This window comes from Heterocephalus glaber, unplaced genomic scaffold, assembly GCF_053883595.1.
Source record: "Heterocephalus glaber isolate CG9 unplaced genomic scaffold, H.glaber_assembly_v1.0 deba00001465, whole genome shotgun sequence".
In the NCBI taxonomy this organism is placed as follows: domain Eukaryota; kingdom Metazoa; phylum Chordata; class Mammalia; order Rodentia; family Bathyergidae; genus Heterocephalus; species Heterocephalus glaber.
In genome coordinates this window covers 324,420-339,580 of record NW_028258312.1, presented here as the reverse complement: position 1 = coordinate 339,580, position 15,161 = coordinate 324,420, and the positions used below count along the sequence as shown (strand labels likewise).

The window sequence follows — 15,161 nt, the reverse complement described above, 5'->3', positions numbered from 1 at the left end:
CTAATTTCTATTATGATTTCTTCTTTGACCCACGTTATTGAACGTGCATTTAAAAATTTTCCAAACATACATTTTCTCCCCTGTAATTATCCTTTTTTGTAACTGGTTTCTAATTTAATTGCATTTAGATATTTGTGAGGCTAACTTTATAGTTGGGCACGTGATCAATTTTTTGGAAATGTTCCATGTGTACTTGAAAAGACAGTTTATTCTCTAATTGTTAGAAATAATGTTATTTCTATTAAGCCAGATTATTAATTGTGGTATTCAAAATATTTTATATGGGGGTATAGCTCAGGGGCAGAGCATTTGACTGCAAAATATTTTACATAGTTCATGACTTTGGTGGTCTATTTGAACTGTCAAATACTGGAGGAGTTTGTTAATATACCCCCTATGATAATGGATTAATCAATTTTTGCTTTTATGTATTTTATAAAAGGCTTTAAATTTTTAAATTTTATGTACAAAAATCTAGTATGGTCTTTTCCTTTGGGTGGATGTCTAGGATGATCCACTGGAGGAAGATAACTTAATACAACTTCCTTATATCCTTCAAGTACTGATGGAAAACTCCTGGTCATATTTCTAAATCAGACAGATAGATTTGAGCAAATGCAGCAAGAGCATGAACCCTGGTGAAATTTTTCAACACATAATGCTGGGAGAACTGAGTATCAACATGCAGAGAATGAAGTTGAACCCTTACTTCACACTATGTGCAAAAAGTAACTCATGTAGATCAGTGACATAAAGGTAAGAAATAGAACACCATTTGTTAGAAGAAAACATTGATGTAAATCTTTATGACCTTGGATTTGGCAGTGGTTTCTTAGATATGGTAAGAAAAGCACAAACAACAAGATAAAATTAGTTGGACACCATCAAAATTAAAATTTTCTGTACTCCAATGATGTTATTGAGAACATGAAAAGACGACCCACAGAATGGGAGAAAATATTTGCAAACACATGTTTGATAAGGCACTTGTACCTAAAATATATAAAGAGCACTTACAACTGAATAATAAAAGGACAACCAAAATTTAAAAAAACAGGCAAGAGCTGGGTGTGGTGGTGTGGTGTATTCTTGTAATCTCAGTTACTTGGGAGGCTGAGGCAGGAGGATTGCCAACCTTGTCAATTTAATTAGACTGTATTTCAAAATAAAATATTAAAATGCTGGGGATGTAACTCAGTGGTGGAGCAGCCCTGGGTTTAATCCCTAGTACTAAAAATACCAAAAAAAGGTAAGGAATCCAAGGGGTTCAAATAAGTATTTATTCAAAGAAGATATATAAATGGCTAACCACATTAAAAGATTCTCACCATCATTAAGCATCAGGGAAATGAAAATGAAAACCACAATGAAATACCACTCAAACCCACTAGAATGATTACAATAAAAGACAGATCAACAGATAATAGGAAACAGGGAGATAGATTTTTTTGCAAAAGGGAAGGTGACCCATGAGATGGAGGGAGCTGGGCATGATGGCACATGAGAGGCTGAGGCAGGAGGATCACTATGAGTTTGAAGCCAGCCTGGGCTACATAGTGAGTTCAATACCAGCCTGAATTACAGAGTGAGCTCTTGTCTCAAAATACAAAAACAAAATCAAAACAAAGCAAAAACAGATGGAGGGAGAAGGGAGGGAAGAAAGGGGAAGGCAATGAAAAAAGAATGGATATGTGTAATACGCATGTACAACTCCCCATGGTGAACATAATCATGTACTGGAAACATGTACCAATAAAAAGAAAAAAAAAAAGGCAAGACCATGTCCTTCTGCCACAGATTTTGAAGTTCCAAAGTCTAATAAAAGTTTGGAATTTTATACTCTAAGCACTTTCCTGATGAGAAAATCACTAGGCAATTCTAACAGCAAGAATCAGCTTAACTTATGGGTTATGGTGGCTTTGTATTTAATGAATCAGCACTATGAATCAGTAGGATCCTTGGGAAATTCTCTGGTTTATATCCTTGCCAATATTTGATGTTATTTTGTGTGTGTGTGTGTGTGTGTGTGTGTGTGTGTGTGTGTGTGTTTGGGGAGGTACTGAGAATTTAACTCGGGGCCTTTGCACTGAGCTACATTCCCAGACATTTTTGTTTATTTTTATTTTGAGACAGGGTCTTGCTAAGTCACTAAGTTGCCCAGGCTGACCTCAAACTCACAGCAATCCTCCTGCCTCAGCCGCTTAAATGCTGGGATCCTAGGCTGTGCTACCGTGCCTGGCTCTCCTGAGGGTTTCTGGTTAACAAAGCAAGTATTGTTTTACATAGGCTAAGGTCTTCTAAACATAGCGTAAACCCATTCTCATCCTCATCTGAAAAAGAGGTGTTCCTTCTTAATTTTCCTAACACTGCCAATAAATATTCTATATGATCAACCCCCAATTTTATATGGATAGTGATTTTTTCTTACCTCCTTTATTGAACTTGCTTTCTAATGACCAGAATAATACATTCCTTATACAAGTGAAAGTTTAAATACATAAAAGTTATTCTCATCCTACCATCCATAGATAATCTATCTCTCTCTGGTATATGTAATTTTGCATATGGAAATATTCAAATTATTTTAATATGCCAGAAATATTATATACTTTTTGTTTTATAATAGATCTTTAAATTTAAAATAATGTGAATTTCATTTTTAATGACTTTGTAGAATCAAACTGTATAGCATAATGGAGTCAACCATTTTATTAGATCTTTTTCTCTATATGTTATAGATGCTTGTAGATTTTTTTTAATTTTTATTTTTCTTTGGTACTGGGGATCGAACTCAGGTCTTTGTACTTGAGCAGCAGGCAGCAAAACCACTGAGCTAAATCCCAGGCCCTCTTGTAGATATTTTTGTGTTGATGTCTCATTACTTTTATTTTTTTTTGAGACGGAGTCCTGCTTTGTAGTTCACACTGGACTTGAACTCACTATGTAGCTCACACTGGCCTCAAATTCATGGCAATCTTCCTGCCTCAGCCTCCCAAGTGCTGGGATCATAGGTGTGGGCCATCAAATCTGGCTAATTTTTAATTAATTAATTAATTATTTTGAGATAGGGTCTCACTATGTAGCCCAGGCTGGCCTTGAACTCTTGTGATCCTCCTGCCTCAGCCTCCTGAGTGCTGGGATTACAGGCAAGTGCCACCATGCCTGGCTTACTTTGGTTTTTTTTTTTTTTGGTACTGGGAATCGAACTAAGGTCTTTCCGCTTTTGAGGCAGGCAGCGAAACCACTGAGCTAAATCCCCAGCCCTTACTTTGGTTTTTTACCTCATGTCGTTTTTCTATTCCAGGATACCACATTGCATTTAATCCTCATGTCTTAGACTCCTCTTGGCTATGACAGCTTCTTAGACTTCTTTCATTTTTGATAACCTTTACAATTTTGAGAAGTATTGGTCAGGTATTCATTGTAGTATATTCATTAGGATTTTTCTGATTTTCTTCATGACTAGGCTGGGGTTATAGATTTTGGGGAAGAAGACCAGAGAGATAAAGTGCTATTGTCACTATACAACACCAAGAATGCATGCTATCAACATGACATCACTTGCTGAGATAATGTTTGTCATTTTATTCATTATAAAATTGCTCTCTTCCCTTGCCCCCTTTCCATGTGTACTCCTTGGAAGGGTGTCACTGTGCACAGCTTACCCTTAAGGAGAGAGAAGTCAATGATCTCTTAAGGACAAAGTATTTGGAATTCTTTTGTATGGGAAACTTTATCTATTCTCCTTTCCTTATTTATTAAATAATGTCTATCCATATGGACTCATGGTTATTTATTTTATGCTTTAGATTATAATTTAATACTATTGACTTATTTGCTCAAATTGTTCCAGCTTTTGCCTGTTTTTTCCTTCTCTTTACCGGGTATTGAACTCAACCTTTGCATTGACCTACATCCTTAGCCCTTTTTATTTTTAGAAAGAGTCTTACTAAATTGCCCAGGTGTAAATCATACTTGAGATCCTCCTGCTTCAGCCTCCCATGTGGTGCGATTACAGGCGTGTGCCACTGTGTCCAGCTCCATTCGTAGCTCTTTCAATTAGCTCTTGTTTTTTTATATACGCTCATTAGCGTGTGTGCATGTGCATCTATGTTTAATAATTTCTTACTTTCTTGAGCGGGGTGTGGTGCATGCCTATAATCCCAGCACTGGGGAGGCTGAGGCAGGAGTATCACTGTGAGTTTGAGGCCAGCCTGGGCTACATGGCAAGATCCTGTCTCCAAAAAACAAACAAAAAAATTCTTACTTCCTGGCACTGCAAGATGCTCCAGGCTTGTTTATTTTCTGCTCCCATTACTTCTCGGCCTTTTGGCTAAGATCAAGTATATTTTCTGTCCCACCCCTAGATCAGCCATTTCTCCAAGGATTCCTAGATCCTTCTCCTGGAGAATGCTACTCAAAACCAAGATCTGAGTGCTTGGTGTGTGTGTTGCTTACAGAAGTGCTACTGTTTTTAGGTACTCTCAGTTCACAGAACAAGGAAATGTATGTGTGCATACTAACTTATGTATATACACACATATTTCTACATATATCCAGTTGTATTAAGCTACATGTGAGTTCATATTCATGTCTCCAACTCTAACCCAGTACTACTTGATCCTTGTTAGTCCATCTGACTCTGCCAGTCCAAGTGGCAGATATGGCCTCTAGCATTTCCAGCTTAGTGATTTTATTTTTATTTGATTGATTGATTGATTGGTTTTTTGAGACAAGTTCTTACTATGTAGATCTGGCTGGCCTTGAACTCACTATGTAGGTTAGGCTAGCCTCAAATTCACGTCAATCCTCCTGCCTGAGTCTTCTGAGTGCTGGGACTACAGGTGTGCATCACCATGCATAGTGACCTTCTCATGTTACTTATCTGTGAGCTCAGCTCCAACAATGAGAAGTGGGCTCCTACCATCTGCCATCATTTACATAACTGATTCCAGTCCACATATATAGTGGTTTCAGAAGTAATCCACATCCTTAAGGGAAACAACTTTATCAACTACAGTACAGATAGAATGCTTATATACAGTACTGTTACAACCACTACTCATTTCCAAAATTATGTAGTACAATGCCATTTTCCCTACCCCCTTCAATGAGGTTGCTTTATGTCTTTGTAAAACAATTAGATTCTTTTATCATAGTCTGCATTCCATTCTGGGATTCCTAGACCTAAATGATTGAAAAATTTTTTAACACATGAAGGTTCATTCTTTGTATTGTAAAGTCCTACGGTGTTTGATAAGTGTATAGTGTATCCACCATTACAGGGTCATATGGAGTAGTTTTACCAAACCTTCACCTACCCCTAACCCCAGCAATCATGGACCCGTTTACTATCTCTATAGTTTTGCCTTTTTCAGAATGTTATATAAATAGAATCCTGTAGTACATAGAATTCTATTTTCAGACTCGTTTCTTTCACTTAGCAATATACATTTAAGACTGATCTATGTCTCTGCATGGTTTGATATGTCATCACTTTTTTTGCTGAATAGTATTCCATTGTATGGCTATAATGAAGCATATTGATCCATTAATCTATTAAAGTACATCTTGGTTGCACACAGGTTTTGGTGATTGGAAATAAAGCTGCTTATGCCAGGCGTAGTAGTGCAGGCCTGTAACTCCAGCACTCAGGGGGCTCAGGCAGGAGGATTGTCACGAGTTCGAGGCCAGCCTGGGCTATATAGTGAGTTCAAGGCCAGCTGCTTATAAAGGTTCACATGTAGGATTTTCTTTTTTTTGGTACCGGGGATCGAACTTGGGTCCTTGCGCTTGCACAGAAGGCAGCGAAACCACTGAGCTAAATCCCCAGCCCCACATGTAGGATTTTCTGCATTCATAAGTTTTTGAATCAGTGGCCAAGTATCTAGGAGTCCAGTTGCTGGATTTTATGGTAAGACTTTGTTTAGCTTTGTAAGAAACTTCCAAACTCTCTTCCAAAGTGGCTGTGCCATTTCACACTATCACCAGCAGTAAGTGTCCTTGTTGCTTTACATCCTTTCTAGCAATTGGTAATGTCAGCTACCTGGATTTTAGCCATTGTTATAGTTGAAAATATAATTTTGCTTTCTTTTGTTTTTGGAGACAGGGTTTCATTATGTGGCCCAGGCTGGTCTTGAACTCACAATCCTGCCACAGCTTCCTGAATCCTAGGATTTCCATGACCAGCCTGGAAATACAATTTAAAAAAAAGGATCTTGACACATACACAATGCCATATTTCTCTATAGAAAGTATGTACTGAGTAACTTTTTGCTGTTGTTTGAGATGTGTTCTTGCTGTGTCACCCAGGTTGAATTAGAACTTAAAGACTTCCTTCCTCAGCCTCCTGAATAGCTGGGACTATAGGTATGAGACACCATGCCCAGTTGTTGTGTTTTTTTGAGACAGGGTCTCACTCTGTAGTTCAGGCTGGCCTTGAACTCACTGTGTAGCCCAGTCTGGCCTTGAACTCGCAGGAAGTCTCCTGCCTCAGCCTCCCGAGTGCTGGGTTACAGGCATGCACCACCACACGTGGTCTGGAAGAAATTTAAAGCTGTTATTTTAGTATTTGATATTCTGAATACTGTATTTCAGTATTTTAATTCTAGTATTTCTTTTATGAAATTTCTCTCTAATCTCCTTTGTAATTTCTCTATATTGAACAAGTCAGTCTTTTTACCCATCCTTACAATAAATTGAAGACTTTTAATTCTTTGTCATTTTTTCTATTATTCCATTTGGAATGCTTCACACATCTTTGTTTTCCTCAGTCAGTGCTCTAGTTCAAAATGTTTATAATCCCAAGTTCTTCCTAAAAAACTCACTCCATTTTGATTATCATTTAATCTTTTCAATACTTCTGTGAACGATTTTATTACCGTGCCTTGAATTTGTCTTTCAGTTGTTTCAGACTCGTACATTCCCTTCCTGCCTCTCCTTTCTTCTTTCCCCCTTCCTCCCTCCCTCCTTCCTTTTCTCTATCTCTTCTTTCCTTCTAGTTTTTCTTTCTGCTAGGGATGGAACTCAGAGCTTCACACATACTCAGCAAGTGCTCTACCACTGAGCCACATCACCAAGCTCCTGTTTTCTATTATTGCACATGCATTTTTGTTTTGTTTTGTTTTGTTTTTTGGAGACAGAGTCTGGCTATGTAATCCAGGCTGGCCTCAAACTCTTGTGATTCTCCTGCCTCAGCCTAAGTGCTGGGATTATAGGTGTGTGCCACCATGCCCAGCCTCCACATGCATTTTGTGTATGTAAATAAATATCAGTAAATAAATATATGCATCAGGATAAGTGGAAGGAAGTATATTCAGGGTTGTTTTTTTTTTGCTATTTTTATGTTTTCTCTAAAGAACTTAACACAAGAACCATGCATACTGCAAGAATTGAATAAAAATTGATTGAACAAATGAAAAATTTGCAAGTTATTTGAAATGATTTTAATATTTTTATGATACAAAAATGTTACTTTCATTGTAGAAACAAAAAAAGCTCAGAAAATATGCATATTCAAAAAGAAAAGGAATTTTAAAAAAGCTATGTGTAAGTCTACTACCCAAAGCTAATTACTATTAATATCATGGTTTTATGGCCTGGTGTGATAATGCACACTTGTAATCTCAGCACTTGGGAGGCTGATCCAGGAGGATCACTGTGAGTCTGAGGCCAGCCTGGGCGAGAGAGAGAGAGAGAGAGAGAGAGAGAGAGAGAGAGAGACAGAGACAGAGATAGAGAGAGAGACAGAGAGAGAAAGGGAGAGAGAGACAGAGAGAGAGAGAGAGGGAGTGAAAGAGGGAGAGAGATTTGTTTTGGGGCATGTATAATACTTGATTAAAAGTAATGACTATGTTCTGTGATGTGAAATGCCCCTGAGGTTATATATCTTTAAAAGTTATCTCTTTTCTTTTTGTTTTTAGGGATTGAACCCAATATCTTCACAATGAGCTACATTTCCAGCCTTCTAAATTACTTTAAAAAATTTTGACACAAGGTCTTGCTACATTGCTAAATTGCCCAGGCTAAGGGCCAGGGATTTAGCTCAGTGGTTCTGCCACCTGCCTCGCAAGCACAAGGTCCTGAGTTCGATCCCTGGGACCAAAAAAAAAAAGAAAAATTTCCCAGGCTAGATTTGAACTTGTGATCCTCTTGCTTCAGCCTCCTAGGGCACTGGGATTCCAGGTGTGTGTAAGTGTGACTGGTTTTTAAAATGTATCTCTGGTCAATTTAGTGACTTAGAGAGATCCTGTTTCAAAAATTTAAAAAATTATAAATATACAGGTCAGATGGATACACAAGCTTCTATAGAAACAACAGTCACCTGAAATAGAGATAGCATTTTCTTCTTCTTTTTTTTTGTACTGGGGATCGAACTCAGGACCTTGCCCTTGCGAGGCAGGCGGCCGCACCACTAAGCTAAATCCCTGGCCCTCTTTTCTTTTTTTGAGACAAGGTCTCACTATGTATTCCAGGCTGGCTTTGACATATTATGTAGCCCAGATTGGCCTTGAACTCACAGGAATTCTCCTGCCTCAGCCTCCCCAGTGCTGGGATTATAGGCATATGCCACCATGCCCAGGTTTTTTTTTTTCTTTTCACTTTTTGATACAGGGACTCACTATGTAGTTCAGGCTGGCCTTGAATTCACCATGAAGTCCAGGCTGGCCTCAAACTAGCAGTGATCCTCCTGCCTCAGCCTCCTGAGTTCTGGGATTATAGGCCTGCACCACCAAGGTTGGCCTCCAGAAAGATATTTAAAAGCCTTATTAATGATTTGCTTTGAGATGGGATCTGGGTAATTTATGGGGAACATAAAACAACTTCATTGTATGTTTTTCTATTCTATTTGGAATCTGAACCCTGTGACTGTATTATTATTTTGTTTTTTTTGAGACAGGGTCTTGCTATATAGTTTAGGCTGGACTTTATCTTGTGGGGATCCTCCTGCCTCAGTCACCCAAGTGCTGGAATTACAGGCATGAACCACCATGCCTGGTTGAACTTTGTGAATGTATTAACTATTACTTTCTTTCTTTCTTTCTTTTTTTTTTTTTTGGTCCTGGGGATCAAACTTGGGACCTTGTGCTTGCAAGGCAGGCAGTGGAATCACTGAGCTAAATCCCCGGCCCACTATTACTTTCTTTAGTCTGAAATTACATGGTCTAATAAAAAGTAATATGGTTGTAGAAATCAGGAGACAAGCTTTAAATTAAATGTTTCCAATTGTTATAAATAGAGGAGGATAAAGGATCACAAATTTGAGCCTGGCCTGGGCAACTTAGTGACTTATGAGAGTTAGTCTCAAAAAAAAAAAAAAAAGAGAGAGAGAAAAGAAGATATATTTGGTGGTAGCTAGGAATAATGTCACCTGGAAAGGTAATTAATATATTTATAAAGGGCTGGGATTTAGCTTAGTGCTTCCGCCGCCTGCCTTGAAAGCACAAGGTCCCGAGTTCAATCCCTGGTACCAAAAAAAAAAAAAAAAAAAGAAAGAAAAAAAAATATATATGAGGATATACTGGGTGGAGTATGATTACTTGATTTATTTATTTTATTGGTACATTTTAGGTATACAATATAATGACATTCATCAGTGCAAATTGCACCTTTACATAAGATTACTTGATTTATTAAGTTTCTTCACTTTTGAAGATACCATGGAATCAGTGCAATATAGTGGGAAGAGCATGGGCTTTGGGATCAGGCAGAATTAAATTCAAATCCCAGCCTTTCCATATGCTGGCCTTTTTTTTTTTTTGGTACCGAGGATCGAACTCTGGTCCTTGTACTTGCACAGCAGGAGGCGAAACCACTGAGCTAAATCCCCGGCCCATCCATGTACTGGCCTTACAATCTTTGGCAAGTTACTTAATCTTTTTGAAGTTTCATCTTCCTCATTTCTAAGATGGTTGAAATATGAATAGGATTATTATAAAGGTTTAATCATATAACATCCAGTATAACAAATTTTTATTTATTTTAATTTAATTTAAAATTTTTTGTTTTTTGGTACTGGGGATTGAACTCCGGTCCTTATGCTTGCACAGCAGGCGGCGAATGCTTCTGTTTTTTGGAGGAGCTCCAGTTTTCACTTTCACCTTTGACATCATCTCCTGGCTTCCAGCACAGACTCTTCAGTTTCTGGCTTCTGGTGTAAACTCTTCAGCCTTCCATTGCAGACACATCAGCCTCCTGATATGGACTCGAAAGGGACATTGCAGTGAGCTCCAGACCTTCGAGTAAGTCAATCTTGTAAATTCTTATATATTTGTATATCTTGTGTTATATCTGTTTCTCGAAGGGTGCAAATTTTTTTTTTTTTGGGTACCGGGGATCGAACTTGTGTCCTTGCGCTTGCACAGCAGGCAATGAAACCACTGAGCTAAATCCCCGGCCCTATATCTGTTTCTCTAGTAAACACTGACTGATACAGATTTTGGTACCAGGAGTGGCTCTAGAGAAACAGAATTGTAAAGATGAAATTCTTTAATACCTTTAGGGGTTCCTGCAGTCAGGGGTTCCTGCGCTCTAATTTGATGAGACCTAAAGACACCATGGTTTTTCCTAATTTTGTGAGGAATACTGATAGTCTGTGGTATGAACCATTTAAAGTAATATGCAATATAAATCCATTTGCTTATCCTAACTCACCACTTGTGAGATATAAGAAATTTAGTGACTCCATACATGAAAATTTTGAATATTTTTGGCAGAGTAGGAAATATAATGATGCTAGCTGGTTGGTCTTAGCATCTCTGGACAAACTAAGCTCAAAACATCCGTTGGAAATATAAAGTCTTCTGAATGTGACAAATTAAAGGAAAATAAGGAGCTCAAAGATTCAAATTCCCAGCTCCAGAGTGTGTCCTGAAAGAAAATCTCCTCTCTTTTAGCTACAGAGCCAAGACTGCAGAAACACAAACACAGGCCTTCATAATTCTATTGGCTGAACTACAACATAAGCTTAACGCTCAGGCTCCAAAGGTATGAAGCCCCAGGCTGTAGCTCAGTGGCATTTCACCTGCCTGGCCAGCCCAAGGTCCTGAGTTTGATTCCAGGTACCAGAAAACAAATAAACCTGGGCGTGGTGGTTGCATGTCTGTAATCCTAGCACTTGGGAGCTCAGGTAGGAGGATTGCCTTGAGTTCAAGGCCAGCCTGAAGAAAAGGTGAGACCATTGATCGGAAAGAATAGCATCCCATAAACTGGGATGGAAATGTTTGGGAGGATCCTGATGAAGCTGTTCTGTTTCTCTAGTAAACACTGACTGATACAACCAGGCTGGGCTTGAACTTCTTGCCATCTTCCTGCCTCAACCTCCCAGAGTACTAGGATTATAGATGTGTGCCACTGTACCCAGCTTCTAACAAATATATATATATTTTTATTTTATATTTTTTATAATATGAAAAGTATATATATATATATATATATTTGTATTTGGTACTGGGGATCAAACTCGGGTCCTTGTGCTTGTGCAGCAGGCGGCAAAACCACTGAGCTAAATCCCTGGCCCTAACAAATATATATATATATATATATATAAATTTTTTCTTTGGTACCGGGGATCAAACTCGGGACCTTGCGCTTGCGAGGCAGGTGCCGGAACCACTGAGCTAAATCCCCAGCCCCGACAAATATATTTTTAAGGAAGATTTTGTAGAGCTGGTGGAAAAAAGAAATCAGCGCATTACTTTTAGTAGTTAATACCATCGTAAGACATATCAAAACCAAGGTTATCTAAAATATCGCATTAATAATTACTGTACTAATATTTTATATTGAATACATCATGATTTCTTTTCTTTCTCTTTGCAGTACCAGGGATAGAACTGAGGACCTTGTGCTTTCGAGGCAGGTGGCGGTACCACTGAGCTAAATCACTGGCCATTTTTTTTTTTCCATTGTTTATTGGTACATTTTAGGTATAAAATACAGTTACATTCATCATTGGGATCTTGTAACTTTACATGGTGTTCGTTGATTCTTATTTTTTTCTCCATTCCCCTGCCCTCCCTTCACCCCCTCCACCCTTCCCTATTTGCAAAGACTTTGTTTCCATTTTTTTTTCTTTTCTCCTATTTTTTCTTTTCCCTTCTTTCCTTTCTTTTTTTGGAGACAAGGTTTCACCAGGTAGTCCAGGCTGGCCTTGTGCATCCCAGGCTGGACTTGTACTTACACTCTTCCTGCCTCAGCCTCTTGAGTGCTGGGATTACAGTTGTGTGCCATTCTGCTGAGCTCTACATTGTGATTTAATACACTCATGAAATATACTATTTGATATGGTGATGATTTCTCAATTAGTTTCATATTTGTAAAGCCATAGGAATGTAGTACGTATTTAATATGAAGTTACACTTAATATAGACACCATATCATAGTTACAAAATCTAGGAGACTGAAAATTCCTAACTTCCATATTGACAAATTACCGACAAATGTTTCAGACAAATGGCCAAGTGAAATAAAGATTATTACTCAATCATATTTCTCTGAATATTCAGGGTTGGTTGCTAGAGACTGAGTAGACAGTGTATTTTCTTTTTCAAATACACTGGGAAAAACATATATACCCAGATTCCCTTTCCTTCTGTCTTTGAAATTCATTACATCTTTAAAGAGCTTAGTGAGTTTGCTCAGGGAGTTGCATGAGAAATTATTTTTGTATTAGTGGTAGGAATGGAAAGTAGTTCCTTTGTAATGGTGCACCAGTCAATACCTGTTTTTGCCTAAGGATGTATCCAACCAATTCTGGATAATCCAGCTTTGAAGTGGGTTGGGCAGTGGTAGGTTTCTTTTTCATTGCTTAGTTTGGGTTGTGATCTAGTCATACGTACCTTGAAAACTTATATAGCACTGAGGATATAGGCTAATTAGGTTCCACAAATGCTAACGTGTACATGGCGTTTAACTCAAAATGATTATGTTTTTACAACAGATTTATTATCTAGAAAGAACACTTATTTAATGTATTCTGTTTATAAAAAACTACTATCCTTCTTTCACATGAAATGTAAAAATGAGTAATTACCAAGTCAAAGAAATGTTAACTATCTTCAAAAATAATTGTTTGGCAAAATCAACTTTGAAGGTAATTAGAAAAATTATATATTTTTTAAAAAAATTCTTTTATTGGTACATTTTAGGTATACAACACATTTACATTTCTCATTGGGAACTTGTACCTTTACATGATGCATCTTGGTTCTTATTTTTTCCCCATTCCTAGCCCTCCCTTCACCCCCTCCACCCTTCCCTATTTACAAAGACTTTGTTTCCATTTTTTCCATTTCTCATAATTAGAAAAATTATATTCTTTATAGAAGTTTCAGATACCAGTTTAAAGGAGTAAAGTATTATATATTTACTTTATATATTATATATAATATAATACATAAATATATTTTGTGCAGTATATATACTGCACAATTAAAATAAACAAAACAGTTTGTAAGAGAGGAGAAAAATGACATCTTTTGCTTTTAGTTAACCTGTTATAGAGACATTCTCTGGATCAAAGAACATTTGCATTCATTTGCCAAATTCTTTTCTTGTGATCTCTGATCATGAGATTAGTTGCAAGGGGAACACTTTCAAACCTTCTCTGTATTTACTTACTTTTTTGTATTTTATTTTGTTTTTTTGAGACAGGCTCTCGCTATGTAGTTCAGGCTGGTCTTGAACTCGTGGCAATCCTCCTGCCTCAGGCACTCCAGTGCTGGGATTACAGGTCTACGCCACCAAGCCCGGCTAAACTTCTCTTTATTGACAAAAGAGATAGAGGAGGAAGCACAGACATGTACAGATGGGGAGAGATCCTTAGAAGGGAAGACCTCCTTTGGTTAGCTTTGCGATCTGGCTAGAATTGGTTTGGCTGGCAGAACCTACACCGGGCGAAGGACGCATGAAATCCGAAGAGGAGGCAGTAGCTAACAAAAATGAGTCTTTCCTATAACTTTGGCACTTTTCTTGCTGCTGTGTTATCACATGATTTATTCATACCCACCCAATAAAAGGAAGATGCCAATATCACTCCCATTTTACAAGGAATAACATCAATCGCGCCGAGGTCACCCAGCACAAAAGTGGCAGTGTTAGAACTCAAAATTGCTTCACAGCACGCAGCGTTCAGTCAGGCGGTCGGATTCTGTGCGCTGGTCGTCACCCGCCTTGCCACCTCCTTCGTGGGACAGTTCCCGGTACTGAGGGATGGCGCTGTCCAGCCCGCGGACCCGCCGTCTGCCCCTGGCAAGAGAACGCGGCCCCGCGGGGCGATCGCGCCCAATGCTGGAGAACCGCCGCGCCCCGCCACGTCCTGGCACGAGGGCGGGTGGAGTCGCCTCAGGGTGGCCATCCCAAGCTGTTCCCCTGGGTCCCTCAGCTACGCGCGCAAGGCTCCCCTTGGAAAGGCGGGAGCACCAAGCAAGACGCGCTGTGCCCCTCTTCCGTCCCCTCGCCGCTCCCTGCCTCCTCCTTTCACCCAGAGACCCGCAGGCAAACGGGTTACGCAGCCTCACCTGTCTCAGAGGTGGCGACAGACCCAGTGACTGACGCCTTGGTCCTCCAACCAGGCAATGGCAGGAAGGTGGGGCTTCGCTGAGACTGATGGCTTCTTTCCTCCAATCCCGGTGCAGCGATTTTCCAGCCGTAGTCTCGGCTCTCGACGGAGAGCGACAGGTGTTAACTGCGTTACCTCGGCGTCTCTTGCATCCTTGAGGTGCAAGCCTCTGCAAGCGCAAGGTTAGGTCTACTACAGTTTTTATTAATTTTTGCGGTCGTCAATTCAGCCCTCATTTTAATCCGAAGTGGAAATTTCCCAGCCCTTTCCCGTCACCTCAGATTGGGGCGGGATGAATAGAACCTTCACTGGCCTATTGTACCACGCGACGTTCTGTGACTAAGTGACCGACACTGTATGGCGCCAATGGAACGTCCCATTGTTAGGGGTCACTGTGACTGACCACAAGGCCAACTAATCCACTTTAAGGTCGTGACGCAATAGTCAGAGAAGCTGGCCAATAGACGTAGAAAAAGACCGGAAGTCTGTTTGTGGGGACTGGGAGGCGGGTGTTCGCAACCGCCTAGGCCTGCGCGAGTCAACGCAGCTTGGGGGCTGCGAGCCAGCAAGCGGCGCGTGACGGAGAGCCTGAGTGATAGGT

The 15,161-nt window shown here is 39.4% G+C and overlaps 1 protein-coding gene and 1 long non-coding RNA gene across 2 annotated transcripts in view; one reads left to right on the top strand and one right to left on the bottom strand.

The window, feature by feature from the left end:
* LOC106009163 (uncharacterized) overlaps positions 1 to 11,971 on the top strand; it is a 15,354-nt gene extending 3,383 nt beyond the window's left edge. Inside the window, exons 2-4 of the mRNA XM_087180785.1 lie at positions 10,053 to 10,241; positions 10,896 to 10,986; positions 11,821 to 11,971. Of these exons, the coding sequence (XP_087036911.1) occupies positions 10,053 to 10,241; positions 10,896 to 10,986; positions 11,821 to 11,832 (292 nt within the window). The 3' untranslated portion in view covers positions 11,833 to 11,971. The remainder of the gene's footprint in view (positions 1 to 10,052; positions 10,242 to 10,895; positions 10,987 to 11,820) is intronic.
* Positions 10,016 to 15,161, bottom strand: LOC110348532 (uncharacterized). Its single transcript, XR_002393865.2, has 3 exons — positions 14,520 to 15,161; positions 13,621 to 14,247; positions 10,016 to 10,194 (listed from the first exon to the last, which is right to left on the bottom strand). It is a non-coding gene; the product is annotated as an uncharacterized LOC110348532 (long non-coding RNA).